General features: G+C 47.7%; 1 protein-coding gene across 1 annotated transcript in view; it reads left to right on the top strand.

Annotated features, from left to right (window-relative positions):
• shq1 (SHQ1, H/ACA ribonucleoprotein assembly factor) overlaps positions 1 to 9,285 on the top strand; it is a 39,162-nt gene extending 29,877 nt beyond the window's left edge. The window contains exon 12 of the mRNA XM_064305899.1: positions 8,136 to 9,285. Within this exon, the coding sequence (XP_064161969.1) occupies positions 8,136 to 8,799 (664 nt within the window). The 3' untranslated portion in view covers positions 8,800 to 9,285. The remainder of the gene's footprint in view (positions 1 to 8,135) is intronic.
• The last annotated feature ends 10,636 nt before the right edge of the window (positions 9,286 to 19,921 follow it).

The raw sequence follows: 19,921 nt of genomic DNA, 5'->3' as shown, positions 1-19,921 counted from the left end.
GAGAGTAGACCATCAGCATAATTTTACATCAGTGGCTGTCAGAATGTAAATTCCATTGACCTGATGAACAAACTACTGTTCAGTTTCCTGTCTCATTTCAGGAGCTTTGTGTAATACTGTGTGTAGACAACATCCCCTGTGGTGTTGCCAGATTACAAAGATGAAGTTACATGCTTTTCATGATCTGTCGTTCTCCCCTCCTTCAGAGAGTTTGGAATGAAGCCAGACACTTCCCTCATCCAGAGAAACAAAACCGGTTAGCTTCTAGTCTGTAACTGTACCACAGTGAAACGGCAGGACTCTCGCATCTCCAGAAATCTGTTCTATTCACTTCCAACACTTCTCCTTTATTGTCGTCTACGCAGTCATTAACGGTCAATTGAATTCCAGCCCAAATCCATGGCAACTGCTGAGTGAATTAAGCTGTTTAGCATGGGAGTGTGAGGGTGTGAAGGTGGTCTCCCCACCACTAAAACCTCGCCTTGTCCTTCCGACAATGCTTAGTGAAGTGTTTGCCAGATCCCAGCATGACCCCAGGGGCCACGGGCTCTCCAAGGGACTCCTCCAGCTCTCAACAAGTGCCCCCAGGGTGGCGGGGTCAGAGGTTAAATAAAGCTTTGTGTTCTGTCACCTTTGGAGCGGACTTCATTGTCGTCACGCATTTAACCTCAGCTTAAGTGCTGTGGGAAAGGTAGACTGTGTATTTGTAGGGTTTGAGTGCCTGGAGATTGGCAGGCAAATGGTCTTCAACATCTACCTTTCACTCGTTTAAAACGATGGTCATCTACTATTATGGGGTGTTATCATGAATTTTTTGTCATCGCTAAATATGGAAGCAGGCGAGTAGACTTATCAATAAAATACCTGAACTTTGCGTTCTAATCGTTAATTGTCTGTTTCGTATCACAGGGTTCAGCAGAGCTGCACATACCTTGAGTGTCTCAGCTGTTCCAAAATCTAAATCTAATCATTATGTTTTCCTCTGCCCTTTGAGTTTGAAGAGTTTCCTGCCTCAGCTCTTTGGAATCTAATGGCCTTATTGAGGCTCTCTGCTTATGACACTCTGGGCCTCATTTCTTCCTTTATAGCACATTCATTATTTCTAAAAATACCCATCTAAGTGTAGCTTTTGATAGGGACTGGGAGCTCCATGCTTTTAATGTGATTTTTGATTGGGATGTTATTTATGAAAATTATTTTTCATCCTCTCGAAATTTAGCTCAACCTAGGTCTAATACATTTTAAATGTCTTCATGGGGTCTGCTTGCCTCCTTATCATTGCTTTAAAATTAATATTTCTGATGAAAAAAAACATGTGGTAAGATGCCATGAGTGTAAGTTGTGTTTCTTTTTGCACTTGTGCTGGGAAAGCCATTTTCTGTTTTCATGTTTTCATGTGTATAATGTATGGATTTCTGTTTGTCTACATTCTGGGGACGTATTCTGTTGGCAGGCCTACCTTCTGAGAAATTGACATTGAAGGTTCTGGTTTAGCGGAGGTTGACGGTGAGCTAACAGAGCTCAAAGGTCGGCTGCTTTCAATAGGCGGTCACTTTACTGTCAGCCTTGTTAACCTTGTTTTTTTAGTGTTTTTTTTATTTATTTTTTTTTAAGAATGGTCACCAAAAAATAAATACTTAAAAAATGATTGACAGGAAGGAGAGCATATTACTTGTTCAAGTTTTTTTTTTTTTTTTTTGTCCCATGGTATTTGAAATATTGTTCTGCTGAAGGATCATTGAAGATTTGGTGACCTTTGTTTTTAAGACAGTGATAGTTTTTCCGGGTAGACTGAAATGACCTCTACATTGCCATGCTTTGTCTTTATAGTCTCTTCAGCCTCACATGTTTGTGCTGTGACGGATGCTCTTTTATATGCCATTTAGCCTTAGAGTGTATAAAAGGTTAAGAACAGTTAATTATGGCTTCTGTTATGAGGATGAGCTCCATTGGATAGGTAGATATGGTATACTGTTATTCTCTTGAGTAGAAAAGCCTTAACTACCTTCCCAGGCAACAGACAGCCAAGCTTACCGTTTTAATAAAGGAGTATTGAAGAATCTGCGGAGCATGTCGGGAATACTGTAATAACTTGGAGAAGGCCTGGATAGATGGTCACAGTTCTTCAGAAGTGATAAAGGCACTCTTCACACGGACGTGACCTGGAAGTAAAGACAGTGAAGCTACCGTCTCGGGGGCGATGCCGACCCACGGACAGTTCCCTGAGCGACTGTTGTCTGATTAACGGACTCTTCCTGCCGCGCTCTGATCCTGTCCCCCGCTCGGCACGGTCCGCGTGCCTGGAGACGAGCTCTGAAGAGAAGACTGCTGTGTCATGCTGTGTCTGAGACCAGAGACCTGTCTGTGTGTGCTGTGGCCAGAGAACGTATGCCTGTTTTTCTGTACCTAAAGATAGGAGCATGTATTGTCTACAGCTAGGAGACCTGTGTGTGTGTCCTGCAGTCTCATTATAAACAGGATATGTGTGTGCTCTACCTACAGAAATGGGATGTGTCTGTTTTTCTGTACCCACGGATATACAGATATGAGACCTGTGTATGCATTCACAGTATCTGTATGAACAAGATATGTTGTGCTTTCCCATGTAGCGTACATACATAGGAGAGATGTAGCGCTGTGCCTGTAGAGACAGCATGACCTTTTCTGTGCGTGTTGTTTACAGAAACAATAGACTGCGTGTGTGATGTAGCGTACATACAGAACTGGATTAGTTATAAAGCTGTACCTACAGAGACAGGATTACCATTTCTGTGTTGTGGTATCCAGGTATACTGGCATGCTGAATAAAGGGAACTCTCAGTAGGCTCGCTGACTCTGGTAACTCATGCAGATTTAGTCCCACTGTGATGCTCAACATTTGTGAACTTGAATCTCCTGCCAAAACAGACACCCCCCCCATCTCCCCCCGTCTCCACTGCCAGAGCGGTGCAGGGGTCTGGGCATTCCTCCACAAACCCTCACACTCCAGTGTCCTAAACCGGAGCGCGTATCTCTAAATCACTCAGTGAGCACTCTCTCTGTGGTGAGTCACCTCGCTGGGGTAACTGTAGTTCAGAACTGTAGTGCTGTGTGCTCTGTGCTGTGTGAGGTAACTGTCCTGCTCGGGAGTCGGCTAACTTGGCAAGACCACGGTCGAAGGAGACCAGGGCGTCGGACGCCTCAGTGCCGAGTGCTGGAACTGCCCCACGGGAGGGAATGCGACCGCGTCGGTCCCTCAAACGCCTCATTATCCGCTTCCTGTCCGCTAACGACGCAGACGCCGCTGAGTGCAGCACGCGGGCCTTCTAATGGCTGACTTCCAAATCGGGACGCTAACAAGGTGAACCGCGCCAGCTGCAACACCTTGTTCCTTTGCAGCGGCGGCGGCGTGCTGTCACGCAGAGCCAGCTAGCGTGCTGAGGCTAGCTGCCTCTCCCGCACTGTGCTCTGCAGATGAAACGTCAGCGTAACGAGATCATTATCCCATAGAATTATGCTGTGGCAGTCTGGTGATCGACAGACAGTGATCAAATGATCAGAGCCTGTTAGACTTTGAACGTTTCTCATCATCTTAGCTCGTAAATGACAGATGCTTGTCAGCGGTGTTTTATGAATTTGCCTTGGGTCGTTATCATCAGGGAAAGTTAACTCTCCTTTCAGAACTGGTGCATTTAATTATGATCGACTTATGAACTGACTTTAGATTAAGGTTTGTAATGGAGCGTTTAACTGACAGCCTGTTATTTGTCTGGACAGTTATACATTTATCTGATTGTTGATGTTCTTTAGTCAGGAATGAATCTATTAATATATGTATTCATTCCAAGGGAATTGCCAAGTTCTGACATTGTTAAACAAAAGATTGCCTTCAAATGCCCCCTGATAATAGCTGTTGTGACCCTGACCTGTGTGTTTTTATAAGGCTTCAGAAGTGAAGTGGAATGAGGTGGAGCTCTATGCACCAGATGAGAGGCTCAGGCCAGTCTGTCCGATTATACGGGAAACCGTTTTAGGTCTTTGTTTGAAAACGAAGGATCAAACCGTTCATCTGCTGGTGGAGATCACACGACGGACGAGCTCGGTGCCTCTCCCGTTCACGACGCGGCAGACCGAAGCTTGTCCGTCAGGGCTCTCTCTCCAGCCCCGAACGCCCTCGCTCCCCGCTTAATTAAAGCAAGGCCGCCGCGGCCGCGCGGTGACGGCTACAACGCGCAGAGCGTTTGAAAGGAGCCTTTGTTTCCACCGCTAACGTCGGTTCTCCCGCCGCAGCGGAGAGGGAAGGGAGCCAAGCGTGTGGCGGCGGCGGCGCTGGCAGCGCTAACTGAATAACGGCTTCCCACGGGGGGAGAGAGCAGAGCAAACAGAGGGGGCTTTCAAGTGGAACTCCTCCGGGGGCGATCGTCAGACGGGCCTCATCCAGCGAGCCGCCGGTGCCACGCCCCTGACCCACGCTGGGTCCGCTCCGCCGGGCCCCTGGCCCACGCTGGGGCCGCTCTGCTGCCGTCGCTCAGGGCGGCTCCGCGGTACTGCTGCTCTGGAGGGAGGGCCGAGGGGAACTTTAGGGGGGAGGGGTGGTTGTTTTATTTGGCGGAGCACACACGGTAGACGTGGAGCTGTGCTAGGGCTCTTTCCTCAGGTTACCTGGAGCGGGAGCGCAGACAGGCCGCAGCGTTGAGCTCCCAGCATGCCGCGCTGCCCGTGAGCAGACAGAGCTCCAGATAAGGCCGATCCTTCTGTGGAGCAGGCTGGAGGAAGCCGCATAATTAGCTGCTTAATTTTATTCTTCCCCTCAGAGTTGTGTTTTGGAAGTGATTTCAGCCTTCCTCTCTGTTTTATCACGCAAACGATCCTCCCTCCTGAGAGACTGCAGACACACGCGCACACACACACACAAACACGCACGCACACACACACACACACACACACACACACACACACACACAGAGTAAGCTCACACAGATGCCACCACTGACCCTGAGTGGCGGTGTGCTGTAGACTAGTGCTAAAGAAAGCTTACGGTGACATTTTGCCTTATTCTGGTTGTCATGGTGATCCAGATTTAAAAATAAAGTTGTGGAAATTCTCTCGTTTTAAGAACCAATGCATTGGTATTTCATAGTTGTTGTTTTTTTTTTGTTTTTTAAAACATGTTCACTGTTGATGTTCTTTTTTTTTTTTTACTTACTGAACAACGTTCACAAATCTAACAAGGCGTTAAATGAATGTGCAGTCCTGTGTGCTCCCAGCGAATTCCCTCCATCTTTTGTTAGCGATCACTGAGCGTGTGCTGTGATGGGAAAGCTCTCGGGCCCACGGCGGTGTGTAATTTCGCTGAAATGAAGGGCTGTGTGAGAAGCGCAGAAGTGAGGCCGTTCTTCGGGAGTCCGCTCTCTTCATCCCCGCCGAATTAGCCGCGGCCGGGGGCGGAGCCGGGCCGTGACCTCCAGGCCGTCCCGCGTTAGCGGAGCCGCGGCCGCCTCTGTTCCAGCCACATCCCATCCGTTAACCGGATGAATTATTCATGAGCCCGGCCCTCCCAGCACACATGGGGGATCTACTCTTTATATTGTAGTCAATCAAAGGTTACTCCTATTGTGCTACAGTGTTATAAATATGTATGCGTTCCTAGACGTGTTAGAGGATGCGTTACAATGTGTGTAATACTGTCAGTCCTTCATGTCATTTTAAAGGCCTTGCACGCAAGTGAAAACCACAGTAATGTATCACAGCTTTTCCATTATACAGGGTTACATGGTCGGAAACGGGGGCATTTAGAGTAAAAGATTTCAATTTAAATGTTCATTTGTTAAGGTTGCGTGCCAGTATGTCAGAGATAATTTGAGATTGTGAGAGATTGCTCACCATGCGACTCGTTGACAGTGGGTGTGATGTAGACAGACATGGAGAGGAAGACAGAGAGTATATGTGTGAGTGTATATGTGAGAGTGTGTGCGCGTGTGTGAGAGAGAGCATGCATGTGTGTGTGAGTAAGAAATTTAAATGTTCATTTGTTAAGGTTGCGTGCCAGTATGTCAGAGATAATTTGAGATTGTGAGAGATTGCTCACCGTGCAACTCGTTGACAGTGGGTGTGATGTAGACAGACATGGAGAGGAAGACAGAGAGTATGTGTGTGTGTGTGTGTATGTGAGAGTGTGTGCGCGTGTGTGAGAGAGAGCATGCATGTGTGTGTGAGTAAGAAATTTAAATGTTCATTTGTTAAGGTTGCGTGCCAGTATGTCAGAGATAATTTGAGATTGTGAGAGATTGCTCACCATGCGACTCGTTGACAGTGGGTGTGATGTAGACAGACATGGAGAGGAAGACAGAGAGTATATGTGAGAGTGTGTGTGTGAGTAAGAAAGAGTATGTGTGTGAGTGTTTGTGTATGAGTGTGTCTGAGAAAATGATGGATTGTGTTTGTGTGCGTGTGCAAGAATAATGGAAAGTGTGTATGGGTGTGTTTGTGGGAGAATGACAGCGTGTGTATGTGTGAATGTGGGTGTCTGTGTGTGGGAGAATAATGGAATATGTGTGGGTGAGTGCATGTTGAAGAATGAGTGTGTGTGTGGGAGAATGATGAAGTGTGTGTGTGTGTGTGTGTGTGTGTGTGTGTGCGCGCACATGCGTGTGTGTGTATGGGAGAATGATGGAGCGTGTGTTTGTGTGTGCCTGTGCGTGTTTGTGTGTGTGAATGGGAAAATGATGGAGTTTGTGTGTGTGTGTGTGTGTGTGTGTGTGTGTGTATGAGTATGGGAGAATGATAGAGCGTGTGTTTGTGTGTGTGTGTGTCTGTGTGTATGAGTATGGAAGAATGGTGGAGTGTGTGTGTGTATGAGTATGGGAGAATGATGGAGCGTATGTTTGTGTGTGTGTGTATGAGTATGGAAGAATGGTGGAGTGTGTGTGTGTGTGTGTGTGTGAATATGAGAGAATGATGGAGTGTGTGTGTGTATGAGTATGAGAGAATGATGGAGCGTGTGTTTGTGTGTGTGTGTGTGTGTGTGTGTGTGTGTGTGTGTGAGTATGGAAGAGTGGTGGAGCGTGTGTGTGTGTGCGCGCGCAGACGTGTGTGTGTGGGGGAATGATTAAGAGTGAGTGAAAGTGAGCCAGGCTTGTGGGGCTGATGTGATTAGCACCCAGGGGAGCTGTCCTGGTAACAGCACACAGCCCTGCTTAGGAGCTCTTACTAATCCAAACATCCCACTGTGACAATTAGCCAAATCTGCACACCAATCTCCTCTGCACAAAACTGCCCACCACGGAGAGCTCGGGAAAGTCCTGCACCCTTCTGAGCTGGAGAGGGATGAGCGTGAGCGTCTAAACCATAGAATGAGCGCTCAGCACGAGTCTAGGAGTGAGACCGTATCCCCCCCTGTTCTTACTAATGAGCAGATAGAGTGCACGATTCGCACGATTGCTGTTATTTCAGCATATGCCTCAGCGGGGTTCCCGGCTACAATCTGGCGCCCCACGGTGCTCTTGCTAACGCAGACTCTGTCAGGATTGTGTTAACTGTGACAGGTCCTTATTTGCGAGTCTTCCTGAGTATGCAGGATACGAGAGTGGAAAGGGTTAATGTTAAGAGAGCCTCGTGCCTCTCCTCCAGGGTATAGGAAGAAGCGAGGTTGCCAGGGTTTCTTTCGAGAGTCAGGCAGAATCTTTGTCTTCTGTCTCCGTCTGTTGCTAACTGTGTTAGCGTGGGCTTTTGAGCTGGACGTTGTGTGGTGGGGACTGCAGCACCTCACTGATTCGGACTGTGCTCAGTCTGTTCTGTGTCTGTAAGCATGAAACAGGTGCTGCTTTAGGCCCAGGTTGGAGCAGTGTGTGGGCTACACAGGCTGGCTGCACTGTGTATGGGTAGATGCTTCAGTTCCATGTTGTGAGGGGAACGGTGAACTCCAGAGGTTTCCGTGACTTCATCTGCTGTTTGATCCTCCAGTTGAATTGTAAATGCTAGTTCTGATTACTGTTTTGTCCCAAGAGACAGAGAACAAGCCTTTCAGTCTATCGAGATGATATACGTATTTATAGAGTTTATACGTGTTTTCCTGTAGCTGTGGGTTGTGCCTTAGGACTGAAACCCGCAGCCCCTGTGTGGTACGTGGCTGAACGGTGGGTCTGGTCTCCCTGCAGGACGGGGAAAGTGACGGCGCTGGCAGAGCCCTTACGGAAGGCATCCCTCCAGAAGGCTGACCTGGGGCTGCAGCTGCAGGAGCTGGAGGCGGCCGCGGCGCTGGTGGCGGCGGAGGAGGAGGAGGAGCGGGAGGAAGAGGAGGAGGAGGAGGAGGAGGGCCGGAGGAGAGACGGGGGGGCTCGGTGCTCCCACAGCAGGGAGGAATCCCCCTCCTCCAGCAGCAGCAGCAGCGACTCCGAGGAGAGCCAGGACTCCGGGGCAGAGGAGCAGGGGGGAGGGGCGTCTGCAGCTGGCGGTCCCCTGGGCCTGGCCCCTGCCCCCGGCCCCGCCCCCGCCCCGGCTCCGTCCCGCCCCCCGGCTCCGGAGGCCCGCCCCCCCTCTCACGCCGCCTCGAGGCAGCTCATCCAGGAGCTGGGAGAGAGAGTGGAGGCGGAGCTGCGGATCTGGGAGGCGCCCGAGGGCGAGCATTCCGGCAGCGGCAGAGAGAGAGAGAGCGGCAGGGGCGAGGGAGAGCGCGCCGGCTCTCCGCACACTACCGCAGTGCAGGCGCACGTACACACCTCCTCCTCAGCCCCTTTCTTAGAGGTGTGTCCTCGCAGAAACCCGCTGCTCATACTGCCCATCCCCGAAGACGCGGGCGGCGACGACGGTCGATTGGATTGATCACGACGAGGCTGCGTCTGAGAAGCAGCGACGAAGAGGAAGAGAGCGGAAAGGTGAGGAAGAAAGGAGAGTCTCTCAGCGGAATGACTTTTCGCACTCAAAGACAGATATTTATCCGACTGAACTTCACACTTGAGGAAATGGACGCTCAGGACACAAGGGTGTGAAGAACAGGAAAAATAGACGTTCTGTGGATTTTGGAGAACGCTCAGCCCTATCCTGGCTCTTTCTCTTTTAGTTTTTAATGAGTGCAGAGGACCATGTATTATGTTTTTTGTTTTTTTTTGTACTGCTTCTGGTTTATTTTGTTGTTGAACATATTGTATACTAAATGTAATGTACTATTATGTAAATGTTTAAATGTTTTAATTAGCTTTCTGAAGGAGCTGTTTTATAAAACATTAAGTCAACAAAAATTAAATTAACAATTGATTTTGATAATATTTTCTGTCAGGAGTAAGCAAATTAAAGAAATATTGCATATGACTGCATTTCCTAAATTGACTCTGGAACTTTTCAGATTTTAAAAGATTTTTTGGGTGTATTGTATGCATAGGTTGTGTGACCTCTGCAGGCTGGTGGATGGAGCATATCCATCAGTTTTCTCCTTTCAGCTTTGTGTAAGTGAGAGAGAAACTGCATGAGGCGGTAACACATGACAAACATCAACAGGAAATGCCACCGCCAGCTTTGAGCCTCACTCCTGAGAAGCTGAGTATGTCCCTGCTTTTCTTTCTCCTCACACAGAAACCACCGTAGGCACAAAATGGCCATTGCACTCATTGCAGTAATTACTCTGAACATCACTGGCTACAAGTGACAGATCTTTAGTTCTGTTCTGGTGGATTTCCTCCTGTTCCGCTGTGCTGTCTGGGGCCCTGGCGAGGCGTGTGATGTTCCGCCTGGCTCGTGGAGTTCCGCTACCGCGCCTGGCGTGTTTCGCGGCGCCGCGAGCAGCCGCGCGGTGATGCGGCCGGACGAGCCCGAGAGCGACGGCGCCTTGATTTAGGGGCGGACGATCCGGGGCATTAAACAGCGAGAGTGGCGTGTGGGGGTGATTGATTCATGCGCTCTGAACGGGGGGCGGGGCCGGGGGCGGGAGCGCCTTCTCGACGCGGCTCTAGAGAAAAGGAGCCGGGAGGCGCGCGGCAGGCAGATAAACGACTCCTCTCCCCGGAGTCAGCGCTCAGGAGCCGCTTGTTTCGGCGATAAGGGCTCCAGCACCACACGGTAAAGTAATGGGGCAGAGGTGCCAGAGAGCAGCGTTCAGACAAACTGCCATTTCAGCATCCCGGGTCATATCACCTCTCCCAGAGGGGCCTGACTTTGGCTGGAGTGGATTATGGTGTGTACCCCTCCATGATAGAACTCAACCTAAACTTACGCTCAGTCAAAGCTGAAACTGTTGATACACAGAAATGGGACACCCAAAAAGCTCCTTTTTTTGGTGTCTGAGCATTCATGTAGTCTGGTGTTAAATGAAGTGAAGGACCCTGAAACGCACACCAGTCCAGCGCGGCACATCGCTGGCTTACTGTGAAAACACAGCTGCTCTTGTTCAGTTCACCGACCCGAACGCTGTTGAAATGCCCGGTCAGAACCCGAAATGAAATCATGCAGAGACGCTGCCAAACTGGCAATTTCGTCGACTTTCCTCTCCTCCCCACTTTGCTTTTTTCTCTGTGAGACGGTGTTTACGTGATGTGGGACAAAATCAAATCCGGCAAAAAGAAAAATTGATGAAAACAAAAGCAAAAAAAAAAAAAAGAAATAAATAAATGGCTGAGTTCTGAGAAGGGGCTTTATCAGAGCCAGGCTGCTGTAGAGAGGGGCGAGGCGCAGGCCTCCAGTAGAGCTCCCCAGTGCCTGTGCTGTGCGGTGAGACGCTCCGGCGGCCGCACGCGCCGCCCCTCCGGGCAGGCAGCCGCGCAGAACGCCTCGCTAACTTGTGCCGTCTCTCGATAATGCAGAGTCCCCGCTCTGGACTGCGAGGAGCAGCAGGAGTAATGATGGCTTCTCGGCAGATCGTCTCTGAAGAATTGGGTTGGGGAGATGGATGGTGTAGTTAAGGGCCTCCAAAGAAGAAGAGATACCCCCCCCCCCCATCTTACTGTCCCCCTACCTCCTTCCCCCTGCTCCCCTCCCCCACCTCTTTTCACCATCACTAACCTGTGATGCGTTTTTGCCCTCGTCCCCTGGAGGCTAATCACCTCTGTTCCTCTGTGTTAAGCTGCAGTATTAAATCCTGGCTGCTTAAACCTTCCGGTGTTCTCGGGACATATGTCTGCTGACTGGGGGACCAGCAGGCAGCGCCGGGTCCTCCCGCGTGGCGTTTTCACATTGATTAAACGACACAGGGTTACGCTGCACTTTCTCATGCCGGAGCGGCCTCCATAATTCCTACCAGCGAGACTCTGCAGAGCGGGAGGAGAAAGCCGCGGCCAGGGAAGGCGGGGGGGGGGCGAGCTGGCAGATCGTTCCGGCTCTTTTACTGAGCTCGCAGGAGAATCTGGCTCGATGTTTACGGGCCGTTGCGGTGTCATTCCAAACGAGTCGCGCGGCGTTGTGTCAGTTGGCCGGGACTGTGCACGTGAGGCGCCGCTTGTCAACGCGGGCACTTCAGTGGGGGCCCGGCCAAATTTCTCAGCCCGGAGAGCGGATAGGCTAGCACTGCGGAAAGGCCCGAACGCAATTGGCCTTCGCCCGCGGGCAGGTGACACGCTGCGGCAATCGCTCTTGGCTTTAGGTCTACTGTGTCAGATTGCTTCTGGTCCTAGCTGCCACCCATCCTCCATCAGCGCTGAACGGCATGCTGGGAGATTGATTTTGTGAGGCATTAATCTCCCTGGAGAAGGACATCAGCACAATTGCCCCTCTCCAGAGGAGCACGGCAGCGGAAGGCCTCACAAGGAATCGTTTACACTTTGTAGGGCAACACTATCAAAAATCACTCATTCTAATCCACCTTGACTCCTCTGTATCCAACACGTGTTCCTGTTTTCTCTAGTGTACTGGTCCCCCAGAAAACTATAAATTATAATCACCGGAGATGAGCTTGCAGTCAATGCCATCAACTGCACTCAAATGGAGCAGCTTCCAATTATCTGGAGAAATGGCTGATGTCAAACTGGCCTATACCTTTACCATTCATGGTATAGGCAACCCAGCTTATACCTGTACCATTCACTTTCGTTTAAAATGTCTGAAACAAGGCTGTAGCATAAACAGTTAAAAACTACACTTTCAATGTCATTTAGAAATCATTTCTGCTGTGTACTTAAATCTCAATCATAAACAGCCATTGCTTTTTTGAACTTGGAATACAGATGTCATGTATGAGTAAATGGGTGGCACCAGCATAGCCTTTGTTCCTGCTGGTGAATCCACCACAGCTGTGCTGGGGGACAGCCAGAATACAGTATGGCCCCCAGCCACACAGAGTGGCAGGCGCTCCTGCTCCAGATACTAATAGAAAACTCAATCTTGTCTCTCCTTTGTGAGAGCCAAAGTGATTCCAGTGCTTAAGAAGATGAATAGCCCCGGAGAAGAGATGAATCAGTGTCTCGGGGGGGCCGACTCCTCCAGTGTGCGCGCAAAATAGAATTTCAGTGTGCGTTCGTCGCCTCTCTCTCGTCGTTACCCCTGATGCACGCCGCGCGGCCCTCCCACAGCGTGTTTTGTGTTAAATTTTTCAGCATCGGAGCTGAATCATTCCCTTTGACACTCGCGCATACTGATCTTCACATGGAAACCGGGGGTGTGCGCGAAAGGTCCCAGGGTTTAAGGGTTTCAGTTAAAAACAATGCTGTTAACTGAAAGTACGGTTCGTTTAGTGTACTACTGCAGTTGACCGTGCTTATCTTGTCGGCAATGCTAATGAATTAGAAAATTTTGGAGTGTCGGTGATGAAGAGTGATGTAACCCAGGGCAAGCATTCGGGCGGATGTGGTGTGCATGTTGCCGGTAAGTGGCCTCCGCAGAGCAGGTTTATAAGTACTTTCTACGCTCTACTAAACTCTCATACTGTGATTGTTTTTCTCATAGAACTATATTATATGCATTTCATTGTCTGCATGTCACTTTGATGAAGGTATGGCCTGTGCTATTGTCAGTTTTGTTCAATCAAAAAAGCTCCAAACTCAATATTTGCTGGTTTGTATCAAAGTATAATAGCGCATGCATATACAGTAAGAACGAATTTATTGGAAATCGCCTTCAAACTAAGGTCAAAGTTGGAAAGGCTTGATATTTGATAGGATATTTGTCTTTGCTTATGTACGTGTTCAGTGATAAAGTTGTGTAAGTGTTCCCTCTGTAACCAATTGGCTTGCCCATGCAGTTAAAATTCATCTTCCTCTTTTTTTTCCTTTCAGATCAATATAAACTGCATGGGAGAAAACTGTTAGAGGGTTGATGTGACGAATCCATTGTCATTCTGGATAGGACCACCGGAGTTTGTCCTTTGGATCAATTAGAATGCAGCCTCTCGCCAGTTGAATGGTGCATGAGAGACATGAATATGTGCACGCTGCGCTGCTCCGGCTCTCCCGGGGCTGCCCGTTAATTGGCGCGAGTGGCGTTCAGTCGCTTCGCTGCTGTCTGGGCGCTGCCTGGCTGCACAGCGGAGACGTTCACTCTGGCGTATCCGTCGCTGTGGAACCTGTGCGTGTTTGAGTGGCTTGGCTCATCTCCCGGCATCATTATCAGTTATCTCGCGGAAGATGGCAGGGTTTCAGAGACAGCGATGTAAATCTCTGCCGTGTGCAGACGTTCTCGGCAGGTGCAATGCAAGGGAGAGTCCATATTCCCACTTGAGTGGCATTCCAAACCCAAGGAGCACTTTTCCTCATTAGTGACAGATGCATGCGCGTACCTGCAACCCACGCAATTAGATAATTCCATTCACGAAACTTCAAATAAAGTAAAATAAATAATGATTTTAATGCAGTGAAATGATAAACATCAGACATTACTGCATTGTTCATTACATTTTCTTTTCTTTTGTTTTTTCTTCCTGAACATCTGAAAAGTGTTTCCTCTGGACTACAGGCAGACATGCCTATCTTTCCTTTTCCTTATTTGCCAGCAGCTTCCCCGGCTGTTAAACCAGACTACTGAGACGGGTCCAGAATTCATCAGTGCATTTTTGTAAACAGCCATCAAATATGATTAATGTTTCTCAGAGTTTGGGCAGACTTCAGATGGAGAGGTTTGTGAGGAAGGAGGGAGGGGGAGAGGAGGTTTGTTGTTTAGGGTTGAAATTGGATGGAAGAGGATTAAACTACATGCTGTCCTGCTCGTTTATGGAGAGATGATTGGTTCATCTGTGACTTGTTTTCTGAGAACAGGAAAAAAACACTTAAACAGCACAACAATAGCGAGGGATTTGATGTGGGGTTTTTGTGAATAGACTAGGGACGTTTTAGTCTCATAAGCAAGCTTTAATTGTATGTCACAAACCTGGAAGTAAACTACTTGAGGGTGAAAGTTGAAGTCTGGGGACATATGCAAATGGTTCTCATAAACGTAGAGTTCATGATGTCAGCAAGCTTTTGATGTGTTAGTGCTGAGTGTGCAGTTTATGGTAGTCATTAAAGTGCCGTTTACACATTTTGACACACTTTTGGGCTTCAAAGCAGTCCTGCCCTTTTGTGTTGAGGGAAAGCAGAGCACAGATCTGTGTTTGTTCTGTGCGGTGTCCTGAGGGCATATGATGTGTGCGTGCGTGCGAGCCTGAGTGCGTGTGAGCGTGCGTGTGAGCATGCCTGTGTGTGTGCGTGCATGCCTGTGTGTGTCCGTGCATGCCTGTGTGTGTGCGTGCGTGCCTGTGTGTGTGCGTGCATGCCTGTGTGTGTGCGTGCGTGCCTGTGTGTGTGCGTGCGTGCCTGTGTGTGTGCGTGCGTGCCTGTGTGTGAGCGTGCCTGTGTGTGTTCGGCATGATACCTCTCCATGTACAAGGTTTATTGTAGTGATTCCCTAGCTGACAATTACCTGACAATTGCATGTTTTTGGCTGGTAAAAAAATTATTAGTATTTCAAAATAAATAAATAAAGGTTACAGTCTAAATAATGGCTCTTACAATTTCAAATATGAATTTCACTTATTTTGTCTGAAAAGCTCAGCAATTTATTGTTATCAGTTCAAGTACCCCTTCAACATGTCTTTTGGATCAAAACCCCCACAGAGAGGCCACTTGCTGGAGAAGGTTACAAGGCTAATGCGAATTCTAAGATGCACTGACGTATTCAGTTTCAAGTCAGCAGCTGCCCCCTTCCATGCCATGAAGTATCGCCACAAACGAAAGGACAGCCTAAATTGGCAGTCTGCTATCATAGAGTTTATTATATTTTTTTGCCGGTTGTTATCATGCTGTTTTTACTCAAAACCTGATGAACTTGAATAGGCTTAAAGATGGGCTCGATGCAATGAAATTGTTGTGTTTTCTTCTTGATGAAAAGCGTTATTCTACATTGCCTATCCGTATGGTGAAAATCTGAAATTACATGTATTATTATAAAAGATACACATATATATTTTTAATGCAATATGATTCCTTTTTATCCGTAAGAATTATATATTTCAATAAACAACTTCAGGATCAGGATCAGATTCTGGATCACGATGGCTTCTTTTGCAGAGAAAGGGTTTACGCACATTAATGTACTCAGATGCAAATTTCCTCAGATCCATCCTGTTGTGCAAGGCATATGTATATGTGTGTATTTCCTCTTTATGATTTTTTTTTCCACATAGTTTTCAAAATGTTCAAAAATATACGATTACACTGTTACACATAAAGCACCATCTTATTGTGCACACATTGGCTAATAGATATGGCTTGAATTTAATCATTTGTCTGACAAACTGAAATCTTTATGGACACACCGGGCAACAAAATAATAAATCAAATAAATAAATAATCCGTCCATCCAGCCCTGCATCCATCCGAGCAATTCTGCTCTAAACAGCCAATGCCCCTCCCTCTCTGAACAGAATCTGACCTCATATAGTTCCCTCTATGAATAAATCCAGTCTCTGCACGTCATGAACAGGCTGTCCTGTAATGTGCAGCAGAAAGTCCCTGTGTACTTTGAACACAGTTTTGTCCCTTGTGCTCTCAGCACATTGTTTACGCAAGGAGAGACGCTGTTTCAGCACACACAACGTAGTACATTTCCGCACTGGCCTGGACACATTCATTTCTGCTTGTTCTGTCCCCGTGCTGTCCCTTTCACACTTTGCTCAGTCTGCCTCCGCATTCTGTTTACATCTTTTCTGCGCACAGTATGGACAGTCTCCTCTCCCCACATGCTCTGAATAGCGTGTTCGCAGGCACTAAGCCAGCTGCCAACATGCTCAGTTCCCTTACACCCTTAAAGAATGCAGTCGCCACACTCTCAGAAGACAGGCTGTCCTCAGTTGCTCTGAGCAGCCCCTCCCCCCCGCGCTCTGAGGCCAGTCTGCACACCGCTCGCTCCGAACAGGCTGTCCCCGTGCCTTCTGCAGGCGCGAGCCCCCCCCTCTCTCCTCTCTGCCCGCAGACTGCATCAGCTGTAGCGCTCGCACGGAGCCACTCTTTCTCTCTGCCTCTCTCCCGTCTCTCTTTCTCTTTTTCACTCTCACTTTCTGTGTCCCTCCCTCTTTCCCCAGCCCCCTGAGGTGATGTTTATACAAAGCAAGTCTCCCGCTGAGACCTAGCACCGTGGCTGTCAGAACGTCAGCTCATCCCGGCTCTGCCTAAAGCCATAAAGCCCAACTTCAGGGCGCAGAGTCCCAGTGGACTGGGCACAAACACGGAGGGGGTGGGGTGGGGGGTCGGGGAGGTGGGATGCTGGATTCCCACCCTGTCTCTCCTCCTCACATCACGTCGCTCCGCGCGGCGCCTTCGCGGGTGGCTCTTCATTGGCATGCTCCGAAATGCCGCCTCAACCCCGCCCGCATTCCTTTGTCTCTTTGAGAGAGTCTACGGGCCGCCCCCTCCTCACTTCAAAAGCCTCCGACGCCGGTGCTACTTCGGCATGCCGGAGCGGGAGAACTGAACGTCAACGAGTGCGCGGGGCCGTGCAGGCCTGGCTGCATGCAGGCTAAAGCATTTCTGTCGGTCCGAGCGCAGCGAGAGGGCATTACTCCAAACGCTTCCCCCCCGAAGCGTTCGCAGTGCGTCAGGCTCTGGAAACTATGTCAAATGAGATAAGAGATGTAAATGGGTAATAAAACCCATCTGCTTGTTCTGAATGCTTTGCAGGGGGAGAGCCGCACCGGCCAATCAATTCTTACATAAACCGCGATAAGGTTACTGAATCTATTACCCTGACTCGGAGGACGCCAGCTTTTGAACCTTTGTGGAGCGTTTAGCGCGGCTGACCTTTAGAAGAAGCATGATGATGCCTGTTGATGATTAAATGTGCCTGTGCTGCGGATGTCTGTACAAGACACGGAGCTGTCACTGTGTTTGACTTGACAACCTTTGATTCTGGAAAGAAATTCTAATAATGTCAGACAGAAGTCCTCAAGAGAAGATTTTATTGAATCTCTGACCTCTCTGTTTTAATCCTTTGGTATTCACTGGTGGTGAACCACTTATGTTCACATCTGTGATTGCATCTCTTATTAGTAGCTGCATTGCACATTTCTCTGCATGTAAGTGATTCTTAAGAGAAGCACTAATTATCCGGCTTGCTTTGACCCATTTTAAGACTTTGACAATGGTTTGTTAAGTGGCTTGTTCATTTCATTAAAAATATATAATAAAATTATTACCAGCGGAACTCTTAGCACTTATTGAAATTAATTCCTTGGCAGAGTAGCTGTTGCTTATCATTAGTTTAACCAGTTACATGCGGTATACTGCTATCGATGTCACAAAACTCAGATGTCACTACTTCTGTTTAACCTTCAGACTAGTAGACGTCAGACTAGTAGGTAACTACATTTTGTATTTGTAGTCTACAAATCCAGGTTCAGTAGACCTTTTGTCTGCATCAGCATCACCCCAGTTTAAAAAGGCTCAGGTGGTTTATTTCAAATATAACCAAAAATTACTTATGTTGGATGACAAAAAATTTTTATTGATTTGTGATGACCTCTTGAAACAAAGACTTGAACTGGAATCTACAATGCCTACTATAGCCTAGTGGGAAAATAAATAATGACACTGGCTTGGCAGTGATGTGCGGAAGAGCCGGAAGACCAGCCAGCGCTGTTTGGCTGTGGCCTCAGTGCTGGTCTGCGCAGCTGAAGGTGTGAGATGGAGATGCACTGCAGAGGTATGCATACCGATGAGCCGTCGTGGGGCTGCATGCTGACGGCAACTGTTTGTGCTGCTGTGGTCTGAGCCTTCTGCTGCCACAGAACAGCAGTCCTGGGCCAGCTCGCCAGTTTGAAAGGGGACGGATTTCGCACCGGGGCTCAAGTAGCACACACTACAGTCATATGTCAGATCCCTGATTGTGAAAGCTCAATGTGAACTCATCTGCTTTTGACACATAATCAATGAGACTCCCTCCAACAAAATGTTGCTTCCTTGCAATAGACTGCAGAGTCAACATTTTGAATTGCAAAACTGCAAAACCAATGACTATATTAGGCTGGAAAAACAAGTCTTGGACTCTGGACTCAGTGGTTACCAGGACTTGATTAGGTAATGCAATATGGTAGTTGGAAGAGTATAGGAGATTACTGAACCTATCTGGCAATATTCTACATGTACAATGCTGATGATTCTTACAAGGTTCCTAAGCCAAACACAGTTGTAATGAACACTTTGGGTACTATACAGTGCATTTTGGGATACTGAGATTCAGCACTTTGGGGGTATGACATTTATTATTGAACATTTCTTAACTGGGATGGAAATGTATGCAAATTGTTTGTTTGTGTTAGAAAACATTTGGATAGGTGATGAAAAAATTGAGTTGGACCTGATAGATGGAAGCCCTGTAGTATTCAATAAAAAAAATGCATAATTTATTTGAACAAAATTCCAATGCTTAGCTGAAGGTAGTGAATAAGTAGCGGTGAATACATTAAATCTTCCAAGAAAAAAGCAAGAATAAACTTAAATTAATTTAAAATGTGTTACAGATTCAGAGGACCCATTGGGTCTATGTGGGTCTAAGTAATAATATGTCAGTCATGAATGATACCAAAACGTTGTTTCACTTGATGAACTAAGTCAACTGAGCCTCTAGTAATCAGCTCAAAAATATAACATATGCAGAGGTTTACTGTAGGATTAGCATGGTGTCATGCCTGTCAGTTGCCAGGATTCATTGTGACATCACTCCAAGATGGCCTCGGTATTAAAACTTGGAAAACTGCCTTTCTAAAATCAGAGAATGTGGAGATGTAATGGCTGTGCCTTTAGCTGGGAAATCTGTGGAAAACAACCACTGTTGCCTGTGATAGCAGAGAAACATGAAAAAGAACAAATTAGGAACTGGCCAGATTTCCCCTTCCATTCAGTTGGCCTGCTGCTTCGCTAGGCACTAATGATGAACACAACACAATGACAAGGTCTGTGTTCTGTGTGGCAAAAGCATCCTTGTTTTTTCTTCGTTTTCTGTTTTGCAGTGCTGAGTCATAATTGTAGACCTGCTAGATCATGGAAACAGCCACCTTCTGTTTGGGGACGGTATACGCTAGTGCACGCTCCATTTTTCACATTGCAACTTACTGAGCCAGAATGTTGTTGTGCTGGAGGATAGCATGACTTGCACAGCTGACACTGACAGCAGCCAGCTAATCGAGCAGAAGAGTCGCTATTGTACAGTGAGATGAAACATGCCCTGGGTGATGTTATGACCAATTACACACGACTGCGAGACAGCCAGGACCCCATTCCAGACGTTGGGGGCTTAACACTATGCTGAGAGCCAGTGCTGGATGCACCACCTGAGAATTTCACAAACATCATTTTTTAAAGGAAATCCTTTGCTAAGCAGTAAGGTAACATTCATGCATACAAATTAGTTGTCATTGCTGTCCTCTCCAAATGGAATGAAATGTTCATAAATTAAAAGTGTGTGTGCGTATGTGTGTGAATAGATTTGATGCATGAAACAAAGAAAATGGGTGCAAATTTGCTCAATTTCAATCATTACCTGTGACATGGAACATCTG

The sequence above is a fragment of the Anguilla rostrata genome, chromosome 13 (genome assembly GCF_018555375.3).
Source record: "Anguilla rostrata isolate EN2019 chromosome 13, ASM1855537v3, whole genome shotgun sequence".
Taxonomy (NCBI): Eukaryota; Metazoa; Chordata; class Actinopteri; order Anguilliformes; family Anguillidae; genus Anguilla; species Anguilla rostrata.
The sequence above is the reverse complement of the archived record's forward strand: the minus strand, read 5'-3'. Positions and strand labels throughout refer to the sequence as shown.